The 18,362-nt window shown below is 40.2% G+C and overlaps 1 protein-coding gene across 1 annotated transcript in view; it reads left to right on the forward strand.

Moving 5' to 3' along the window:
• Positions 1–18,362, forward strand: part of RIC8B (RIC8 guanine nucleotide exchange factor B) — a 34,947-nt gene that overhangs the window by 7,507 nt on the left and 9,078 nt on the right. The window contains exons 3-8 of the mRNA XM_084306178.1: positions 5,273–5,881; positions 9,343–9,437; positions 13,793–13,946; positions 14,284–14,379; positions 16,802–16,946; positions 17,106–17,250. Of these exons, the coding sequence (XP_084162304.1) occupies positions 5,273–5,881; positions 9,343–9,437; positions 13,793–13,946; positions 14,284–14,379; positions 16,802–16,946; positions 17,106–17,250 (1,244 nt within the window). The remainder of the gene's footprint in view (positions 1–5,272; positions 5,882–9,342; positions 9,438–13,792; positions 13,947–14,283; positions 14,380–16,801; positions 16,947–17,105; positions 17,251–18,362) is intronic.

Here is an 18,362-nt window from a genome sequence, read left to right on the forward strand (position 1 = left end):
AGTTCTATGCTGTTCTACATAGTCTAGTGAAAATACCGCCAAATAAAAGTAAAATGCATCATTTTGCCTTATGTGAGAGGGCCTTCTGTCTCAAGGGAAGCTTCTGAGTACCTTGGAGAGCCACACAAGTGCTAACATTTCTTTCATCTGCGTGGAATTGGGTAGAGGCTGCTGTGAATCGTCACGTTTACAGCAAAACAGCGGGTAGGTTTGAGGAACAGATAGCAATCCAGGGGAGGTGAACTACTGCAGACCTGTGTGATGTGCTGAAGAGACGCAGTTCCACATGAACGTTGTGGCATTAAGTTGATTTCATTAACCATTCTCGTGGCTGAACAGCTGCAGGAGTAGGCTGAATTAAATGAAGAACGTACTTCTCGTGAGCCTCTGGAGAGAATTTAAATTGAGATTTGAAAATGGTGAAAAACGGGGGTCAGGAGATGAAGTGAACCAGAGGGATTTAAGCCAGTGCAGGAGAAGGAAAACATGGCCTGTTGCCACATATTTACAATGGGAATGTTATGGGCTCTGACATGCAATCCTTGCATGTCAATCCATGCTAAGACTAAGCATGGATTCACTCTCGTGTCTATCACTTTTCTTTTTCATCTCTTAAAGGAGACTAGGGAGGGCTAATTTCATTTTGTGACCAGTTCTTTTTTTAAAAAAAGCTCAGTTTTTGTTTTTTAAGGTCAGCCTAACAGTGTGGTAAGTCTGGCATGCTCATATTGTTCCCCGTGTGATAATACCGCTTGCTCTTCCATCAAGATGAATGTACTTAGGGCTTCCTTGTGTATTTCGAGGCATAAGAGCGCTTGCCTTGAGAAATGAGGGAAGGTGTTACAAAGACAAGCACGTCTCCGTTGTTCTGTTCGTGTAGAATTTCTTCCTTCATTCTTGACGGACTTCCATCGTTGCTGGACTTTCCTGGTAATTCTGTTAGGACTTTGAGCCCTTCTAAGGAAAGTGGGAAATGGGGACAAGATGTAGTTTCAAGTCAATTTGGCAAGTGTTTTGTTTTTTCCTTATTTTTTTCCTTGCTTTAATTTAAATTGGAATGATGAGCATACCTCTTCTGGTACATACATCATCTATGATGTGCTTCAAAACTTAAAAGCCCAGAAAGTGGGAGAGAAGGTGTGCACTCTTTCTGTAATGTTTTAGCAGAGGTTTTCTTGTTTGCCTTTGGATTGCAACCTCAGTAGCACGGAATAATCTGTATCTGCATTGGTTTATATGCAACAAAGCAGTACTGTTTGCTTGGATTTGGATACTTGCAGGGTGGAGACTGTGTTGTCTTTTTTCCTGCTCTAATCCAAAGGCATGCATAAGCAAAGAGAATGATTTGCCAGAGGGAAAGAAGCAAATAAAGGAAACGTTTTCCTTTTCTCACCAAGGCATTACGTATCTGAGAAGCTACAGAAGTGAAGTCCTGGTGTAGTCAAAATTTAGTAGTCTGTGAATTGAAAAAAGTGGGCATAGGTCAAGTGTGATTTATAAACATCTGCTTCAAAGAGAAAGAGGGGATGGGAGAGGAACTCACATACAGGCACTGCAGGACCAAAGAGCAAGACCATGAAGTGCCCCGTTCTTCAGGGGGGTCTGTTTTACTGCCTGAGGTTGAGCCAGGAAAAAATAAACAGCTGGTAAGAGGCACCTCTGCCTACAGAGACCTTATTTTAAAAATCTGATTAGTCTGTAAACAAAAAAGTTGGAATGAAATGGAAATAGGGAGGTGATAGCTCTTCACATTGATCTGTGGCTGGGCGAGGAAGAGGAAACAGGTCCCCTGTATCTTGGGACATTGATTGTCCTATAGGCCCCTATTCTTAGTTAGCATCGAGCCTTTATGCTGTCAGGGCAAAGGAGCAGAGTGGATTAATAAACATCTTGCTCATCAAACACACAAAAAGCACAAAGCCCAGGAAGAGCTATAACGTGTAATAAAATTTTAAAATGTTGTAATGTAACTTACGTTGCAGCAGAAATGAAAGGAACGGTGTGTTCAGTACAAAAGCTGAGAATTACTGGATTTTAGAGAACCGAATGTGTTTTATAATTGAAAAAAAGTTTTAAAGGACTTAAAAACTACCTTGATTCTGTGTAGAAGTACATAAAAATGCTTCTTCCACAACAAATGGAAGTCACAACTCCCTTCTGAACGTTGTTGAAAAGATAGAAGTAAAAAACTAAGTTAAACTCATACAATAATTGAGGGGGTAGCAATAAACCCCTGAACCTAGGACAGTTGGAATACATTATGTGAAAGGGGAGGTGCCTCACTGTCTGAATTCTTTCACCTGCTTTCGTTTCCAACCAAACAAATACCATCTGTGCCCCTTAGGTCATGCCATGCTCACAGGCTACGGGCTGGGGGAGGTACCACCTAAAAAATAAAAATGGAAAGGACGATGTTTTTGTGGTTCTTTTCCAGTTTTTCATCTGTCTGCACATCCCTTCCCTCACACCATCAAGAAGAAAGCAGAAAGTGTGTAGGGCTTTTGGGTTTAGTTGTCTCCTGCAATCCTGTGATAGGGTGAATTTTGTTTCCTTTCTTCAGAAGTTTCTATGAATAGCTCTTCAGCCAGCATCGCATTCTTTAATTTTTCCTCCTTGAGATCAACCAGCCGTGTTTCCCTGTCTGATCCCACAGGTGGTGTGAGTGTATCTCTGCTGTGTGCTGCTTCCTTCAAAATCAATCTTGATGGCTTGCCAGGATCTGAACTCCAGAGAATTTTGTAATAAGTCCTGAGGTGCTTTCTACTTCATGAGTCTTAGATCTTAAAAAAATAAATACAAAAACTGTATTTTGTGCTAATGGCTAGGAAACTTGTTCTTCAGTGTGTAATGGCTTAGTTATTAATACAGTCTGCATAAGGCAGTGTAGAATTAATGCTTTTAAAAATAAACTTTATCCTTTCTTATATTGTAAAATCTTTTATCCAGCCAAGACTTCAGGAGGGTATGAGAAATGAAGCAGTTTACAAACATGCTCATTTGGTTTCAAGTTGGAAGAAGGTGGTTACCTCCAAAACAAGAAACCCAAAACACCGGTATCTATCTTTAGTAAATTAATCATAGGTAAGAGTCTTCTGTTGCTGCATTTCACTAAGATTTGAAGCCATAAGGTGATGTTTTTCATAATCTTTAATTAAATTGCAAGGGTAGTCTTCAAATCTATGGAGAGAGGTCAGGCTGCCTTCCGCCGTGGCAAGTCAGCGGGAGCTTGGTGCCCTTTGGGATCTCCTGCGGTGCTTCTGACCTTTTGCAGTGACGCTTCCATAGCAGCAGGTAGATGCAGCATCAGGAAAAGAAGTCTAAATTTGGGAAAATGGATGTTCAAAAATGAGTGGCAGCTCCCTTTCAAAGCCAATTGATTTGGATCACGTAACTTGTGAGCTGATCCTTGGGAGCAAGGGGCCGGGTGGGGAATGAGCTGCTGCCTTTGGGCAATTGCCACAGCCCACCTGGTAGCCCCAGTGAGCAGTAAGAAAGGCTGCAACTTGTAAGTCCGATAGAAATGGTTGTAGGCAGAGAACAGGATAAACCTGCCTTTTCTTATCTGTTCCCCATCTGTCCATTCGGTCGTGTTATCAAAATCAAACAGACTTTGTGACTGTCACATCTGCCTGCGGGGTGCAGTTAATAGCATGGCAGATCCCTTTAACAGAAACCAAGTTCTTGTAAGAAGTTGAGCTATAACCAGGTAATTTGACGGTGAATCTAGACCAGGCGTTTCTTGTTTCCCAGGTCTTTGTTTGGTTTTTAAACACTTCAAAGATGCCACCCTCAGAAGCATTTAGCCCAGGTTTAACACACTGTCCTCAAGTCAGAGGGCTGTACAGCTCTGTGGGAGCAGAGTTAGGTTAGCATCTCTTCCAGGTATTTGGCTGTGAAATTCACAGGGTACATACCCATACTCCTGCATGGGTGCCCAGCTGTGGCTCTGAGTCCGATGCAGCGTCTGTAATGCTCTAACCACCAGTCCTCCTGTTGCTCATGCAGTAGGGAGAGCTGGAGCTCGCTCCTCGTTTCCAGCTCCCACTGGATAAATCTGGTGAGAGCTGTGGAGATGGAGGCACGGTCCTACTCGTCTGGCTGGTGCTTTTGGGTGGGCTTCGCCCTGGGACAAGCATAGTAGAAATCATACTGGGAGTTCTTACTGCCTGACTTGTTTACAGATTGTCTTTTAATATTGTTGAAGATTTGCCTTTTGTTTTTTTTTTTTTTTTTTGTCCCTTCTGGAGTGTCTGTTCTGCTTTAGATTTGGCCTTTCTTTTTTTACTTCAGCTTTAGCTGTAAGGGATCACAGACAAGGCTTGTTGGGGTGTCCCAAGTGGGGCTTTCCTTTTGAGCTTTGGGTCGGGGTGATGGGGTGCTGTGCTCCTCACCATTTTCCTTGTGGTGGTGAGAGCTGTAATTCCAAAGGCTGGTCCTTAAGAACTGCTTTCTACTATACTGGTATTCCTGTATGCCTTTTCATCCTTTTCTTATTAACATATACCAGCTGAGACCACCACATGAATCCCAGGTGCTGAGGTGGCTCGTGCAGCAGGGCTCCTCAGTCAGTCGCTCCTCTGCCTCCTTGGTAGGTTGTTCGCATCAGTGGTCAAGACACAAAGCTGGATGGTGAGAAACGGGGAGGAACTGTGTCCTGTGAAGCACAATGCACTTCATATTGGCACTTCTCTGGGAACTTCTTTGTAATTACACTTCTGGCGCTGGTACTTGGGAGTGATTTGTGGACTTAAGGCATAAAAACCCTCTGGAGGCCTTTACCGCCAAGCAGTCTCTTCAGTCCTGTCTTTTCTCCCTTTTGATTGATCATCTGATTGTCTGTTTCTGTCACATTAAAGTTAATTCTCCTGTAATTCAGATGTCACTGTTCTGACCTGTAGATCCTGGGAAGCATTGTGTGTTCTCCTACTGTTTTCTTCTGTTTACCCCTGCAGTCACGTCGGTATGAAGTATCAGTGAACCTTTCCAGTTGGAAGGGCAAGCTGTGGTGACAAAACAGCGGGTTTATGGGGTGGTAAAACTGCTACAGCCCACATCTTCCAGTGAAACTGCATTATGTTCCATAAGGAAAACTGCTTTGGATGAGCTTTGGAGGTCCTTTGTAATGGTTTATATTCCGAAAAGCTGATACAAAACACCTTCTGTCTCAAGGCAGCTGAAAACTCAAAAACTGTATAGGAGCTTAGCTGAAGTAGTTTCCTATTGCCCCCAATGTTGAGATGATGAAACTCTTTGTTTGTTTGTATTTACATAGAAACTATGCGAGGAGATTCTAAACATCCTTGAAAAAGACACGAAAACTTCCTGTCAAGTTGCCTGCCTGGAAGCCCTGCGGATTCTCTCCAGGGACAAGACTGTTCTAGTGCCTGTAACCACGAAGAGGAACATGCAGATTCTTATGAGACTAGCAAAGCTGGACACTGTGGAAGACCCTTTGGAGAAGGTGTCTGAATTTCCTGTTATAGTAGAAGCTTTAAAATGCCTCTGTAACATAGTTTTTAATAGTGCTGTTGCACAGAAGCTCAGTTTGGAACTGAATCTTGCAGCCATGCTCTGCAATCTTCTGAAAAAATGCAAGGATCAGCAGCTTGTTGGTGACATTAAATGCTTTGATTTGCGTCTTCTCTTCCTCTTGTCGCTTCTGCACACAGATATTAGGTCACAGTTGCGTCAGGAACTGCAAGGGGTGCAAATTTTGACGCAGGCCTTGGAAAGTTCCCTGAATGTAAGATGGACAGAAGAATATAAAGCAGCAGAAGATCGTGACAGGCCTCCTTTATCTCTGCAAGAGACAGATTGTGCCATTGAGGCACTGAAGGCGCTTTTTAATGTAACACTTGACAGCTGGAATGTCCACAGCAAGGTAAGGTTAAGCTGAGGTGATTTTTGAAATTGGTTTTGTTTAGCCTGCAAGGTCCAGAACCAACACAAGAAACTGTTGTTGTCCAAGCCCCAGAGCAAGGATTATAATTCTTGATTTTTGTACTGTAATTCTGGTGGAATCCAGATTGCATTTTTCAGAATAGCAGATGAGGTAGTTCCAAAATTTTCGATTGGCATCGCAGCTTCCCTGTATGAAAAATCAGTCAGAGAAAATCTGTCTGAATACCTGAATTCCAATTTTGTTGTGTATTGATCTAGAAAGGTCGGAGGGCTGGAGCAGCTCTCCTGTGGAGACAGGCTGAGGGAGCTGGGGTTGTTCAGCCTGGAGAAGAGAAGGCTCCGGGGAGACCTTACAGAGGCCTGCCAGTAGCTGAAGGGGGACTATGGGAAGGCTGAGGAGGGACTCTTGGTCAGGGAGTGCAGTGATAGGACGAGGGGAATGGATTTAAACTAAAAAAGGGTAGATTTAGATTAGATACAAGGAAGAAATTCTTTACTGTGAGGGAGGAGAGGCCCTGGCACAGGCTGCCCAGAGAAGCTGTGGATGCCCCATCCCTGGAGGTGTTAGGGGCCAGGTTGGATGGGGCTTTGGGCAACGTGGTCTGATGGGAGGTGTCACTGCCCATGGCAGGGGGTTGGAATGAGATGGTCTGCAAGGTCCCTTCCAACCTAAGCCATTCTGTGAGTCTCTGCTTCTCTGATCTTGGGCTTTCAAGAGGTGTTGAGTCTTTAATGCTCTTGCCTGTAATGCCAAAGTAACTATTTTGCTCTTACTACTGCTTAGGCAAAAAAAAAATCTTTTCAATGTGTTTTCTGTTTAATGGGAGAGTAGCTCGGATTATATAATGCTAGCTAGAATTGTATGTTTTCAAACAAAAAATGCAAAACACAGTGGAATGTGTCAAGGAAGACTGTTAAATGAGAGTCCAAGACTTCCAAAAGAAAATAAATGCTGTTCACTAATAATTAGTTGGCTAGGAAAAACTCTGTAATGTAAGCATACCAGATGGGTACATCTCTTGAGATCGTGGACTATAGCAATACAGGAACAATTAGAGCTGAGAAGTTTCCCTCGTTTTTTTCCGTTTTTCTGGGCATGATGATAAGCACATCAACTGCAACGTTCAATAGGAAATAACTGAAGAAGCAGAGGGATTCTGTTTTTAATAACTTTTTCTCCCAGCCCCAGTTTTGGATTTAAACGTGATCTTTTATGATGAGGTCATGTATGAGAACCAAACACACTTTCATTTTTATATCTCATTCATAATATTTATGTTGTTTTTTTTCATAGCAGTGTTGGATCTATTTTTTCTTACAGACAAATACGCTTGTTTTGAGTTGCATCCTTGAACTTATAAATAGAAACAAAGATAACTTTCTCATTGAATAACTTAAGTCTGCACTACAGTAAGAATTCAGTAAACCGAAGGTCTTTCTTACTCCATGCCATGTTGTGTCTAAAACACTTTTGTTAACTTTTCACTGGGCATTGTAAATAACTAGTGTATAAAGCTAAGAGTTTTGCAGTGGTTAAAATAGACCAATAATTGGTCTGTTTAGTGCATTGTACTAAGCAACAAATACAGTATTAATCATCACATTCTGGAACATGAAAGTATGAAGCTTATTCTTTGCTTTAATGTCTCGAGGACACTGAATAAGAAATTAAATCCTGACACTTAAGATTAAATGGATGAGGAAAAAATTCATAGAAGCTAATGCTTCAAATTTCAAGGAAATATGAAGAAAGTGAGGAGCTGTTCTCATTTATATTCTGACCTAGACGTTTCTTAAGAATGCCTTTAGCTTTGTCAGAGAAAGTTCTGTGTATAGGCAAATGATTATTTTGGAGGTAAGAACTTAAGTCAAGAAAAATGACCCCAAAACAAGTGTATAACTGATGTATATGAATGTTTTGCTACTTGGGAATTTGAGAAGTGTTGTCTTTATGATTAGTTACTTCTGTGTTGGGGAAGCAATGTCAGGTATTAAGTTGGGAAATGAATATTATATCTTCACCTCAAGTAATCTTTTTAAACCCGAATCTAGGAATTGGCATACTCTCTCACAATCCCCAGTATTTTCTAAGACGAAAAGTTCAGCTTACTGCAGAAGGACAGGTGGGAGGTGGCAGGCAGTTGTGGCGTTTCCTTTGGCAACTGTCTTTGGAATAAGGCTTTGTCCCACAGATCTTTTCCTTCCCAAAGAATCCAAGCAAGCAGCTTATTAGAAAGCTTACTAGGAAATTTTTCTCTGGGATTTCAGGAAATTCTGGTGTTAGTAACCTTTTTATTTATGGGTGAGAGTTTAAGACATTCTGGGACATGAAAAGCTACTTCGTGTTTTAAGATAAAGCTTATACAATAACTCTTTACTAAAAGTTCCTAAAGGCAAGCAACCCTTTAAATTAGAGAGCTCTTTATTAGTTGTAAAGTGTTAATAAGGTGTTAGGTGACATTCTGCTTAGCAAGTGTCCCTGCGGAAATATTAATGATCTGTAAGAAGAGTAAACAGCACGTTAATTAAGCGGGCTGAAGATGCACAATTTGAAGAGATTGCAAATGGGCAGGATGGAAAATAAAAGGAGACCAGAAAGGTTAGGCATGTGGATGGAAAGCTAAATGAGACCCATCCGAAGGAGAAGAGAACCGTTTGATACGCCAACATTTAATGGCTGGAGATGATTGCGAAGTAGGCAAGAGCTGCAGGTGGTACAGTTGGCAGGTCCGGATGCTGATGTTACAGCGATGCCGTGGGGTGCTTTGTGCTAAGTCAAGCACGCAAGAACATATGATGGATGCCAAGAAGAGCTAATAAAAGGACCGGGACAATGATGCACAGAGTTTCATGATTGTATTTGCTGGCACACTTCTGTGTGGCTGCTCTCTGGTGGGAGATTGGAAGGAAGAATTGTTTGGAGAGAGCAAAAATAGGGCAAATAAGGCTGCTGAGAGTAGAGGAGTTATTAAGGAAACGTAGAAAAGATGTCAAGGGAACAGAAGCAAGTGAATTAGAAAAGGAAACAGCTTGGGTGAGGGAATGAAGCTGTTGGCAGTGAAAGGACTAAGTGAGAACGAGACAAACGAAAAGCATATGTAATCTAAATCGATGAAGGGGTGCCTGGGTGTAAACACAGGAAGGAGGATAGTAATGGTATATTAGATATTAGGAATGGTTGCAGAGAATCAAGCAAACCGTTGTAACTAGGTTTTCTGCTAGTGGGGGCTGGAAATACATCCCTGTGCCTTTTTGGAAGGCCAGCATATGGAAGCTACATTGCAGTCAGCAAACTCTAAGGTACAGTCCTTTGTTGATAGGGATGGGTGTTATGCTCTACTAGGTAATTCCCATCTTTAGTTTTTATTATTCTAGTGACCTGAAACCCTCACTTGCAATCTTCAAAATGAAAAAATATCTTCATAATTTATATTTATATAGAATGAATCTCATCAATTTCGTTACATGGCTGCCATCCTTCGACACTGCTTATTAACCATGGGCCCTACTGAAGACAAAACTGAAGAGTTGCACAGGTTGGTAAAATTGCAGAAACAATCTGTTTAGAAAGGTTATTATTAAAAACTAAATAAATTGCTTTCACTAATATCTAAAGTGGGAATCTGAGAAACAATGAAAGCTATAATTTTGAAGTGGAATGCAACTTTTGCTGTTTTGCATAGAATTTGATGGACAATCTGCACTTTGAAATTTTTGTGTGTAATTTCTGCAATTTTGATGCATTTGGATGATGGAAGTAACAGGTTGACACTTTTATCTCCATCAGTTTTAGGCTGTTTGGCTACAAGTATAAATTACCACTTCCTTCATAACTATTTTTTCCAAAGTGAATCATCTTGCAGTTTTTAGATGTGTTGGTTTTTTCCTCAGTCCCGCACCCAACTGTTAGTTTTATGTGTGCAGCCAATAACTCAGTCAAAACTCAGAGCATTTTTACTGATGTGGTGATTCTTCCCCATTTAATGTTAACAGTTTTTTCCATTACGTTCTTATTTTTATTTAAATAGCCAGCTGTTCGAAGAGCTGAACAGTACGGTAGCTTCAGACGCTATCGCTTATTATTTCTCAGCAATGAAAACTAGTGTTGCCATTTTCTTCTTCTAAGGCATTGGTAGATCTAAATTCAAGATCTTCTGAAGATCTTATACTGAACCTGCGTTGTCTGGGAAGAAGGATATAGCTTTTCATAGCCAGCAGTCTTGAAAGTGTTAAATGAACTTTATTAAAATTGTGGAAAGTTCTTAGAGATCAACAGTATTGTAGGATTTCAGTGCTCATCTACTATCAGAGCACTTCTCAAGTCAGTGCAGAATAGCCTGGAATAATTTAGGATACTGCTACAGCAGTTGCCACGTCTGAAGTGAGTGCTGAGTGTGTTCTAAAAGGCAGCCACTGTCTTCTCTTTGCTGCTGCTTGTGGTGGATGTTTTGATCTCTCCTCCTCCTTTAAGGGAGGGACTGATGGGAATAAGTTCCCTGCTGCTGGGAAAACTGAACAGATTTGTGCAAGTTCCCTATCTACTGGAAGATAGAGATAGACCTTTATCGTTTCAGCTTAAACGCAATCAGCAGAGATTGCGTGATACTCTGATGATTTATTACACAGTGGATTCTGTCCCCACGAAAACATGCCGTGTTTCCTTGTCCGGGAATCTAAGACCAGTCTAATTACCCTGTAAAATACAGCACCCTTGTAAAATGTAATTATCTTGTGTTATTGCCAAAGGATGCATGTTATGCAAGTCCTTCTCGTTTCACCTTTTGCAGGCACTTGCAGATCAGGACCAAAAAGGGCTTTGTAGGTAGAGGTGTGCAGCTGTGGAGGAAATAAGGTATTAGTGTGATTTCTGTCCTTGCTTTTTTCAGTCAGAAGGCACATATTGAGTAGCTCTGCTGCTTACATGGACCATGCCTCCTTGTGGAGACAGAAATCAAGGCAAGAATTCTCCCTAATTCTGAGAAGGGAAGCAGAAGAAATGAGGATGACTGTCACTGTCTTGTTCCTTCAGTCGTCTGCCTTTCCATCAAATTCAGTATATCAGCGCATCAACTTTTTCCTTTATGCTGGGAAAACAAGTTTATCCTTCTGCTAGCTACATGTAGCTGGTTTATTGAGGTCAAGGTGATAGAAGGAAGAAAGTGAGTGTGGCTCTGCTGCATGTGATGTTTGTTCTTGTTTTACAACATACTCAAGGGTTTTTTTTTCATGTGTTAGAAGAGCACTGCACAAGTTTTGACTTCCGTGATTCAAATACTTCATCCCGTTTGCAGAACCTGAATTTTATCTTTGAATGCTACATGTGGCAATAAAAGCTGAATAATCTAATGTGCTTTTCCACCAACAATGCTCATCGCAAGGCAGTTCTGGAATAGAAGAGGTACGGTCAGAAGTTAGGGCCCTCAAATCCTCAGGGGGCTGGATAGCTCACTTCACTCCCTTGTTGTAGTAAGTGAAGCAAATCTTTCATTCCAGACTGGAGTTCCAGTAACGAATGAGTAAACTTGTGCTAGCAGCCTGTAGCTAGCACGATATAGCTTAAAAAAAAAAAAAAAGGCTGTGTCAGTTGGGCTGTTAAATAGGCTGGGCCCTGACTGCGGAGCCTTTATTGCCAGAGATGAGGTGTGAGTCAGAGAGCAGAGTTCAGCTTCTCGGTCTGCATCCCAACTGGAGCCTATCAGTAAGGCAGTTATTAAATGAGATTAGAAATGGAATAAAATATAACCAGACGTGAATGCAGCAGATACAAAATATCAGGGAGGCGTAAGCACATTTTCTAGAGCTGCTGATCACTTCTGTGAGTTTGTAAATCTGTAGAATTCAAGATGCACAAGTGAAGGGAAGGCCTGTTAAAGCGAGTTGTTGGAGTGCTCTGAATGTCTAAGTTGAGGATTTATTTAATATGAGCATCAGGTATTGGACACATGCCCTGAATTGTGATGTGCCGATTGTCAGTTTGACTTCTTTTTCTAACAAATAAGCAGAAGCTACCTATGGAAAACATCTTAGCTCATTTATTACCTGGTACTGTTGTCGTTACTGTGGTTCTGTCATGTCGTCACTTCACATTTGAATATGAACAGCTTAAAGCACCACATATTAGAGCGAGTGCCATTTTTGCCCACTAACAAGGTTTTAATCAAGGCATTCAGCAGCTCTAAATAGGCCTTTGCTTCTAAATTTGCATATCAGGAGGGGGCTGGGAGCATGAGTGGGTGGATGTCATGTCCCAGTGATTAATGATCTCTAGGAAGCCGAAAAGGGGAGAGTAATATACACAGTATTTCTACCCCCTGGAGTAGGAATGCAAACACTATTGTGCAGATCTGTGCATAGTCACTGACTTCCTGGTAGCTGGAGAATTTCATACACTCCTCTACCACAAATAAAACTGTCAGTGAAGTGACAAAGATCAGAAAGCCGGGCTTCGTTTATTGAAAAGAATAGCTCAGACACAGTGATCCAGAAAATTAATTTTGTAGGTGTTTGGGAACTTGGTTGTTTAATAAGAAACTGGTAAAAAAGAGAACTTTTGATGAAAGGACGAAAGCCACCAAGTAGTTGTTGAATTTCAGTCTGTTTTGCTTGTGATCCTTCCTGAATTATTGGAGAGGAATAACTGATGTGATGAAAAAAAGTGTGTCTTAAACAGGAGTTAGAAATAAAACATGCCTTTAAAAAGTACAAGTTGTCTGAATTTCAGTTGTTGAAAGGGCAAAAGGGAGATGACACGGTGCAGCACAGCCACCCAGTCCGATCAGTCAAACCAGCATGTTAGAAATCCTGCTATGTCTGGTTGTCGTGATTTGCTTTCTGTTGTGCTAAATCTTTGTTAGAAGTGTATTAATAGCATAAAAAACACCTTCAAAAAAAGCATTAACTAAGGTTGATTGAAAAGCTTTCTCCATTCTCAGAATGGAGAGGAACATCAGCGCACATAGCTGTGTTGGTACCTTTGAGGTCTGCATATGTAAGCCTATGTAGGGCTGTAGTATTTCTGAATACCTCTGCTTTTAATTGTAGTTGGGCATCAGCAAGTAAATAATGAGAAAATTCTAATTTTTGCAGCACCTGTGTAATTTAGCCTCACGCAGGAAGAGTACAAATTCGAGTCTGTATAATGAGAGCAGGATAGATAGCAAAGTCAGATGAAGTTTGAGTCAAACATACAAGAGGCCCCTGCAAAGTAAGTTCCACGTTACTCCATTAAGGAGGAGGGAGGGACCCTGTGGGCTAATCCAAATCGCTTAACGGGTGTTTGAGAAGCCCTCCTCTCTGTGCTTTGGGGAATCCAAAAAACGCCAGTTCCTGAAGGGTACTGCTTGGTAAATTAGCCCGAATTTATTTATTTATTTGTAACGTGCTAAAAGCCTTCTGCATTTCCTATACACTACAAGCTAAGTGAAAATATCTCAGGGCACCTGAGAAGTTGACGTACGGAGGAGGAAATCTTTCCGGTGGTGTACTTCTGTCACACCAATGATAGAAAATAGACGGGTTGGAAGATCTTGTCGGTTTTGGGGAGGAAACAGCTCTGACCACTGCAAGTCAATGTGAGAGTTCCCCCTGCTGTCCTGCCGGGCCAGCTGCTGTAAGGCTGCTGGTAGCTGTGCCTGAGGATGCTGCGGGGGCTGGAAGTAATAATGCACTGCTGCATCATCCCTTTTGTCTTTCTTTTCCCTCGCTCGTTCTAACAGCCAGCAGCCAGGCGATAATGCATGCCATCTTCTTTAAAACCCAGAGAGCAGAAAATAAAGCATTGTTTCAGTTGCAGGGCCTCTTTTTTTTTGGTTGCAGTTGTACAAACATTGTGGTGAGTTGTGCTGGTTTGAGTTCTTCCAAATGAATAATGAATCTTTAAAATCTGTTTCAGCAATGCAATCAACCTCTTAAGCAATGTTCCTGTTTCTTGCTTGGATGTTCTTATTAGTCCATCTTCCCAAGAGGAAACAGACATAAAATACAACGGTATGAATATGGGAGCGATTCAGATTTTACTGGATTTCATGGAGAAGAGAATTGACAAGGTAGGGGCTGTAAAGATTCTTGACAAAGTGGCTTCTTTTATTAAAGCAAAAAGTGGGTGTTGGTAAAGCTTCTCCCAGACCTTTCAGACAGTATTTAAGAGAAATGTGGATGGATGGATAGCCTTGCTTGCTTCTAGATTGTGAAATGCTGCAAAATTGAGAATAAATTCCTGTATCTATTTGAAGTATACTTTGAAACCATGAACATTTGGCTCTTTATTTATGCTTGTGTAAAATTCATATTGTGACAGTCATGTAAGACTCTACTGAAAAGTTCATAGGATTTGAAATTGATTTTATTTTTCCTTAAAAATATTTATATTTATGTTTATTTTAGGGAAGCAGCTATAGGGAAGGTCTGACTCCAGTTCTCAGTTTATTAACTGAATGCTGCCGAACTCATAGGAACATCAGGAAGTTTATCAAAGCTCAGGTAGGTAAAATATTAATAAAAAGTTGGATATGAAGCTCATTGCAAACTTCCTGAGATTTGTACATCAGTACAAGCCACAGATACTTCTAAGTCGTATGAATGATTTTGTATTACTTTACCCAGAAAGTTATCTCTATGGTATTTTTTTCCCTTTGGTCTCTGACAACTGACAGCTATAGAATATTTTTTCAGGCCATGGTATCTATTGATTTACGTGACTCTAAGTTCCACGATACATTTTGTGGATCTGTTAATTAGTAATATTTGGGGTGTTGTAAAGCTGTGTTACATGAGTCCATGTGGATTATGTGATGCAGGGGCAAAATCACAGTGATGTCTGATCTCTTACATCCAGCACATCAGAAAAACTTCAGGGCAGTTAATGAAACTTCGTAAAACTGTATGGTAGTCAGTGAGACTACAGGTATTTTGGATGCTTCTGCTTGAGCTTTCATTTGGCCTCAGCAGGCAAGAGTCATTGGAATTGAAACTTGTGTACCAAGTGTGCATCAACTGGTCTGTTAGAGTAAAACTGTCCCTGAACAGAGGCACACTTCATCTCTTAAAATGTCTCTTAAAAGAGCACTTAAATATGGTACAGACCCTGTGTAGATTCTGTACAGGGAAAAAAAAAAATGATACCAAAGATCTAAACAATCACTAACAGTTTGTGCTTTGTGATGTGTTTTTTGGGGTGGTCTTTTTCTTTCTTTTTTTTTAATTCTTTTTTCTTTTCCTGAAGTTGAGGGAAGAAAAGTTAAAGCATGAGCAAGGAAGAGACAGCTGAGACCAGCTGAGAGATGCTCTTTTCCTAAGCTGTAGTGCTTTTGGGGTTGCATCTCAGATAGCACTCACAGGTGAAAGCTGTGCCTGAATTCATAGGTGGAATCTTTCATGGAAAAGAGCATATATTGTCTGCCTCTTTCATCTATACCAGAAGTGTTTTTAAGGATTTTAAGGAACCCATTCTCATTTATATTATTTGTTTGCAGCATTTCTTTCCTAGAATACTCTCATGATCTGTTAAATACAAAAAGTTGCAGAGCCAAATGTTCAGAAGTTAGAAAGTGAGGTTGTCTGCATGTTTTTACTACATCTTGGCGTCTAGATGTCAGGATACAATTGCATGCTGTCTCTTACCGCAGGATCACTGCCTCAGAGTGCAAAGAATAGATGGATGCTGCTAACTGCATGACCGGATGTTTGATATTTTGAATTACCCTCATTGTTAAGTGTTGGCCTTAGGCCTTACTTATTGTGCACTATTCAAATTCTGATCTGCAGACAGAATGATTAATTTCCTCATGGACTATCCTATGGCACTCATCACGGTATTAGTATTAAACTATTCGAAAAACATTAATCCATTCTTACAACACTCTGGAAAATGGCAATAATGGTACTATCCCCATTGGGAAAAGTAAGCCGGGACAAACTAAAGTGGTTTTGCTAATTTTTTGAATACTTATTTTGAAAAAGCCTGTTGGTTTTTGGTTTTGTTTTTTTTTTTTTTCAAAGTAGTCAATGCATAGCATTCATTTGTTTTAAGCATCAGTTCCCAGTGACTCTGAGTTCAGTGCTAACTGTGCCATAATTTTGCACAGAGCATGGCGTCTTACATTAAACACACGGAAAACAAAGGACCTGCAATTTCTGATGACCATTAAGTGACAGGTTTGGTTTTGTTCACTAGTAGAAAAAAAATGGCAATCCATAATTGTTACAGGAATCTTCAGACCACCAAATATTTCATGTTACGGCTCAGATTTGATTGCAGGTCACGTCCTGTGAATGCAAAAAGTAACGTGGGTTTTGAACCTGAATTCAAACACAGAAAGAGGCTGAAGTTAGGTTGTAAAAACAAACATTTTAGGCACCTTCTGACTTTCTTGAGAGTTAAAGTTGTAAAATAGTGATACTTAACGTAAAAACAGTGTATTTGAGTGCTTGTTAAAGAGTATTTTCTCCAAAAACTTACTGGATAGTAGCTTCAGCTTTTGAAGCAGTGTTATCTGGGAGAAGGATGCATTTCCTCTGTACACATAGAGACAGTTTTTAATTTTTTAAAATGTTTTGCCAGACACTTGAGCAAAACAGAAGAACCTAAGAACATGAGGTTCTGTTGCCTGTTAACCAACTTTTGTGGGACGTTTATTTGTGCTCTTAAACACCTAATAATCGTCCTTTCTAAAGTCTACATTTGGGATATAGTATTTGTCTGCCCAGGATGGCAGACCAGAAGGGCTGAATGTATTATGAAGCAAGAGTTGATACTAGTACATGTAAGTATGATTGGGTCCCATTTTTGAAGCAGCACAGCTTACAATATTTTCTTCTCCTGTTGACTGTGTGTGTTCTTGCAAGGATTGGATAAGTACCTTCATGCATTCTGTGTTGCTTTTCTCTTTTTTTCTGCTGCTAGGTACTGCCTCCACTAAGAGATGTATCGAATCGTCCAGAAGTTGGCACAACAGTGAGAAACAAGCTGGTGCGCCTTATGACACACGTTGACCTTGGAGTAAAGCAAATTGCAGCAGAATTCCTTTTTGTTCTTTGTAAAGAGAGAGGTATACATTATTTTTTTTTCTTTTCCCTTTTATGTATGGTCTTGCTGTACTCAGTATATTTGCCTACTGCTGTAACTCTCTTGATTCTTACAGAACTATGCTGCTTTTTGTTTTGTAGCTGATTCGAAGCTGAATAATTTTCTGTATCACTCTTTGCAGTTGACAGCTTGTTAAAATATACAGGCTACGGCAATGCAGCAGGATTGCTGGCAGCAAGGGGCCTGTTAGCAGGAGGAAGAGGAGATCATTGGTACTCAGATGATGAAGATACAGATACTGAAGAATACAAATCTGCAAAGCCAAAGTATAGTATTGTTTTAAATTCTGCTTATTCTTTTGCAGTTGAGATGTTTAGATCTATTTTTCCACCTTTTGCAGAGAGCCCAGTTATGAAATTACATGTGCTTACGTGAATTGATGTCTCTCACTGACCTCAGGGGCTAAATATTGAGGAAGCAGTTTCCCATAATATGGTTCAATGGCTCTAAATAAATAAGTAAAAATCCACTATGATAATGATTTAACTTCAGATGGGGGGACTATATAAAAATAAAATGCTTGTCAAAAAGAAATAAGGAAGAAAATTTGAAAATGTTTGTGGATTACCCAGGAACAGTTTCGAGAGACAGTGTCAGAGGTTCAGAGCGTATGCGTGTTGTACCTTTAAGTGTTATTTAACAATTCCAGATTTTGAAGGGAGTGTAAAGGAGGGTGTCAGAGATGATACTGTAAAGGGGTGACAAAACAGGCCGAAAAGGTTATGAAGGACAGCCTACTGGAGGTATAAAGACTACAGTATTGCTTATATGCAAAGAAAAGAACTCTAAAACAGGTTTATTTATATCTCTGCACTTCAACATTTTTTGTCTTGCTCTTATTTCAGAATAAGATTTCAGAATAAGATTTCAGATTTTTGTCTCTGCTCTTATTTCAGAAGTCTAATATCCAGTTGTATGCATATGAGTAAAACTCCGACATTTAGTTAGAAGCTGACGCTCAAATGGAATATTGGAGACAAAAGTCAGTTGCTTTATGCATCTGATTTTCTGTATTACTATAAAAATGCTTATGGTCAAGCTTTTTGAAAAGATCATTTGTCCTGAAAGTCTGCTCTCAAATTAATTATCTGCTGTTGTTACCATTCCTGTATCACTGTTTACTTGTTTTAGCAGTGAAAACAACTGGGATTGTAAATTCTCAATTTAATATTAATTTGGGTTGAGCAAAAAATGGTCATGAGAAGGAAATGGTAAACTAATTCAACACTTCTTCATGAGGGAAAAAGATGCCACCGTATCCAATCTGTGTTTTTAAAATTAAGCCTGTAGAAAATCAGTTTCCAAAATGTATTCATCATTCTCTTACCCATCTGTGTCATTATTACTAATGACATTGTCATTAACATCATTATTACCT

Source organism: Netta rufina (genome assembly GCF_964035555.1).
Source record: "Netta rufina genome assembly, chromosome: 1".
Classification (NCBI taxonomy): domain Eukaryota; kingdom Metazoa; phylum Chordata; class Aves; order Anseriformes; family Anatidae; genus Netta; species Netta rufina.